The following is a 4,906-nucleotide window of genomic DNA, read 5'->3' as shown; positions in this document are numbered from 1 at the left end:
GTTTTTCTTGTTTTTTACTGTTTGTGTTTAAATTTAGCACAGACCCAAAGCAGCAAAGCATGAATTGTTAGTTTGTTTTTGTTTTAATGTTTCTCAGTGAGTGTTTCATGCATAGATGTAGATTTTTGGGTGGACGTGTTGTTGCATCTCCCTCAATACCTCTAAGTATCTAAATATCTCAATATCTAAAAAGGGCATTTGTTCCCCCTCAGTAAAAGCATGACTTTTATATTGATGAACTGCTTGAACTCGACTCAGACGAAAAAATGCCTCCAATTGGAGTGGGTGGTGGCAGTATGCAACTTCAAAAGTGACAGTTTTAATTTGTAATAAAATGGAAAGAAAATTAATCAAGTGTGCATGGCTGAATTGGAAAGTAACAGGACATTTCCACCATAAACTGGTACATAAATATTTACCAGAATGCAGGAAATGAATTGTTTGACTCTCAAACCTCCTAAGCAGAGGGCCCCCACACCCTCTGCTAAATGTGTCCCCCCAAATGTTGAAGAAATCTACACCCTTGGTGTCATGGCCTCAGCTTTAGCCTCAGTACTAGTAGTGATGCAGTGTTTACTTCCCAACACACACACAAACAAACTCTAACCCTTTACATCTGAGCCGATGACGTAAATGTGCAGCTTCAACATCACTCAACATCCACACAAAACTCGCCATCATTACAAAACCAGTGTTGTGGATACCCAAACAAATAATGTTTATAACTGAGCTGTAACTGTGTCTCCCTGTTAAAGCTCGCTCACTTAAGTCCATTACAGGCTGCTGGCTGTGCAGCATAGATGGAGATTACAGAGATAAAACCTTAATTCCCCCTCAGACACCTTCCCGTCCCTAAACCCCTCTCCTCCTCCACCTCACCCCCCCGATGTCCCCTCCATCAGAGACTCCTCTCAGCTCATCCACTCTTTCTTTGGACTCTGGAAGATACAGTAACCATCAGCTAGCTGCCATGAAGTCTGCTCTGGCCCTGCTGCTGCTCATCTCTCTTACCTGCCACAGTAAGTTTAACAACAATGATACCAGTAGAGGATTTCAGGGGAAGAAGTAAGTTGATTAGCAGCTGGCAGACTAATCACTCAGAGGAAACTGAAGAACTGTGATGCAGAGTATCCAGGATTTTTTTGTGTCCTAAAAGCTGACCTGGATTGAAAATTGTTAATTTATGTCATAACCAGGGTATAGACAGTGCAGGCAGTGCATTTGCACAGGGGCCCATGGCTTGGGGAAGCCTGTAGAGAGGGTAGGCCCTCACAAATGACACAGATTGCTACCTCAGAAATGAACTAATGTTGGATGAGTAATGATTAAAAAATGTGACTAAATTATGATGCGTAAATAGCAAAAGTATCAGTAGCAATCTATAATAAAATATGCTTTTTCTATATGAACTATACAATCTACAATTAATCTATTAAAAAAACGAAATTGAATGATTTAATACATTTTTTTCTTTGATATTTTTGTCAATTATGCAATGATGGGATGTTGTCTAATGTCAAGTTTCTATCTGATCATGTGACGGGATGATACATGTACGACAGAGTGCACTAGGCCCTGTCATAATAGCGTGCAGTCGTAGATTCCATACACCAGTGGCAACAGCAAAGCAGTTCTAGTTTGATGTCTGCACAAAATGTCTGTTGCAGATTGAAACCGATAAGCCTCGAATAATGTATATGTTGTGGCATGGTGGGAAAATCTGCAATCTGACAGGTTGTTCTGACGAACAGAAGCTTTGACTGTGTGCAAATGTGTCCCATGAATTTGAAGACGAGGCTGACAATCATGTGTGGATCCCTATTGAATGTATCTGCAAACGAGTGTGTGCCCGTCTGTGTGTATGTAGTTGCATATTGAGGCAATGATCGTTTGTTCGGATTCCTACACCTGTCTGTGAACATGCATGCTAAGCCTCAAGTCAGGTGCTCTCTCCTGTTCTGTCTGCCAAGGTGACGCCCTTAAATGCCACCAATGCGTGGCGTCTAATGAGGACGACTGCAACCGGCAGGGCTCTACCTCCTGCCCTCAGTACGCTGATGCCTGCTCCACCATCACAGGACCCAGTGAGTCACACGCATACAAAAACATGCCAAGGAAAATATGCAACACAAGTATGATTTGATTGAATAAAGTAATGTAAAAGTCTCACTAGAGGTCAGCATGACGCTGACAACCAGCTGCACGTGTGAGGAAGCAGTTTGAGGAAGTCAGTAGAGTTTTAAGTTGTGGTCATGCTGCCTCCATTGACAAAGAAGAAGTCTAAAGTCAGTGTTAAAACTCATAAAGGAAGGACTCAATCATATAAAGTTGTAAAATACTTTAACAGATACATGGCGTCTGTCAGTACTCTGTTTTCTTCTGTTTGTTTATGTGTGTTCATGTGTGTGTGTGTGTGTGTGTGTGTGTGTGTATTCGTGTGTGTGTGTGTGTGTGTGTGTGTGTGTGTGTGTGTGTGTAAAAAGCCAGCCTCTCATAATTTGAGGTTGCTGGATGTCATCCCGGCAGTTTATGATAACCACAAACCTCTATAGCCTATATGTGTGTCTGTGTGTGTTTGTGTTTGTGTGTGTGTGTGTGTGTGTGTGTGTGAGACGAGAAGAAGAGTGTGGGAGGGGGTTCATCGAGTTCACAGCGCCATACCGAATTAACACGAATGATCAATCTTCACTCACTTCAAAGCAATAAAGCTGCACGTCTGCCTGCCTCAAGCGTCCCTCTCTCTGTTGCGCTCTCTCTTTTCAGACACGGTGATGAAGTCATGCACGTACAAGGCTTTCTGCGACAAGGCCCATGGCGTTGGCTCCGGAGCTAAAATGGAATGCTGTTTTGGCGACGACTGTAATGGGCCGCATCGGAGCCATAGTCACGGGGATTACCACAGCAACAGTGTAGGGGCGCTGGCCTCCAGCCCCGTCCTGCTGATCACGTCCCTGCTGCTGCGTGTGGCTGTCAGTCACCTGTAAACACCTCCACTTTTATTTTCTTAAGTGATTCAACATGTCTCCCTTGTCTGTTCAGTCTTGTCGTTTGCTGTGTTGTCCATACATCCACCCCGTCACTCTGCCCCTCAGAGATTTTTAATACCAGTTTACAAAATGTATTTGTATGGGATCCAATTTCTGACATTGTGATTTTTTTTTTTATGAGAGACTTTTTCAAAAATAATGTCAGTGTATCTCAACATAATATTTTCAAAATGACTTTGTGCCTCAAAATATAAACTTTGTATGACATCATAATGAGAAACTTTATGAAAATAATGACTTATAAGCTCAAAATAATGATTTAGAATCATTTCTCATTTTTGAGACTTGAGACTATTTTGGAGATAGTAACTCATTATTGTGTGTTACTGTGCTATTAATTTGAGATATTTTGGTCAGTATTTTGACATTTCCCATTTTGAGAAAGTTACTCATTATTTTAAAGGTTTCTTATCATTTTGTGATACTAACTCATTACCTCGAGATACTAACTCTTTATTTTTAAGATATTTGGTCATTATTTTGATCATGTTTCTCACTATTTTGAGATACTCATTATTTTGAGAAACAAGTTCATTATCATGAGATATTAACTCAGCATTTTGAGATACTTAGTAATTATTTTGCGATACTGAGTCATTATTTGGAGACACTACATCTTTAATTTGAGAAACTAAGTCATTATTTTGCAATACTTATTCATTATTGTGAGAAAGCTTCTCATGTATTTGAGATACTATGAGTATCTCTATGAGATGCTAAGAGTTTCAGGTGGTTCAGACCAAGAACAAATGTTTCTGAAGACTGTGTTGGTGCAGTAAAGGTGGTCTATCCCATCAGTATAACACGCCAGCACCTTTGGTTCTCTCTCTTTGTTTTTTTTTTTTAATTATCACTCATTTATTTCAACCTCATTATCTACAGTGGTGTGTTCACTTTCCGTTGATGTCAAGCTGAAAAGTAATTTGTGAACTTGAGCATACTTGTGGTAAAGAAGTGTGTACAAAGTGAAGTACACTACGGTTTTTGCTCTAGTGACTCGGTGTGGTTTCGGTAGGTGCTGGGGTGCCTCGGTGGGTAGCTAGTGTACAGCTCGCTTGACGCCATACAACCACATTATTTAACTGTGTCGTTGCCATCGAAACCAGGTGCAAAGTATTTGAACACAACAATTTTGGAAAAAATTGAAAATAAATAAATAAAAGTACTTGTGCAATAGGGTGTTTAGTGCTAGAAATTGTTCACTTTTTGTGCATGCAAGCTTGTCTGAATAAAGATACAATCACACCCTTATTTTTTGTGTGTGTATAGTGTGTGTTTGTGTTTGGGTAAGATCACCTTGATAGATATGTTTATGTATATTAGTGTCGCTGATGTAAAAGCATGCAATCAGTACAGAGAAAACACTGTGATCTTCAGCAGAAACATTAAAATCTGTGAAAAATTTAAGGACTTCCTTCTGCAACTGTGTAACTTGAATCTTGTGCAGTCGCCACAGGAAATGGAATCAGTGAGGTAGGTCTCCCTCCTCAGGCAGGTCACATGACATGCAACCACTTCCTCTTAAAAGGACAGATATTAACCTAATTTAAAAAAAATTTAAAAAACCCCAACATAATCAGTCCTGTAAATGCCGATTTGTGTTATTTCAGCACTTACACAGGTGATAGGCGTGTTTCTAAACCCAGATTCTGTGTTTAAACCAGGAGGTCAACTCAGTTCATCCTCCGAGCTCTCAGGAGTTACATCACAGAAGTCACACTGTGGTCACCTTTGTGTAAAGGTGGAAAAACAGTGAGGCAATACTGAAGTGCTGTATCTAAGTGCTGTTGTGCTTTTCACACCGCAGCATTTGTTTAGTGTTGAAGTTGCTAATTTTGCAAATTATGAGGAAAAAAAGG

At 40.2% G+C, this 4,906-nt stretch overlaps 1 protein-coding gene across 2 annotated transcripts; it reads left to right on the top strand.

Annotated features, from left to right (window-relative positions):
* The first annotated feature begins 863 nt into the window (after positions 1 to 863).
* On the top strand, positions 864 to 4,298 carry LOC148189771 (uncharacterized). 2 transcript variants are annotated; one of them, XM_088076824.1, is made up of 3 exons: positions 864 to 1,019; positions 1,971 to 2,084; positions 2,764 to 4,298. In XM_088076824.1, exons 1-3 carry the CDS (start codon positions 887 to 889, stop codon positions 2,982 to 2,984), a joined length of 468 nt encoding a protein of 155 aa, XP_087932950.1. In that variant the 5' UTR covers positions 864 to 886; the 3' UTR covers positions 2,985 to 4,298. The 2 variants fall into 2 exon arrangements, with proteins under 2 accessions (XP_087932950.1, XP_087932949.1); XM_088076823.1 differs by having other exon boundaries at positions 887 to 1,019; positions 1,944 to 2,084.
* The last annotated feature ends 608 nt before the right edge of the window (positions 4,299 to 4,906 follow it).

Source organism: Plectropomus leopardus, chromosome 4, assembly GCF_026936395.1.
Source record: "Plectropomus leopardus strain MGB_pleo_1.0 chromosome 4, ASM2693639v1, whole genome shotgun sequence".
Lineage (NCBI taxonomy): Eukaryota > Metazoa > Chordata > Actinopteri > Perciformes > Serranidae > Plectropomus > Plectropomus leopardus.
The sequence above is the reverse complement of the archived record's forward strand: the minus strand, read 5'-3'. Positions and strand labels throughout refer to the sequence as shown.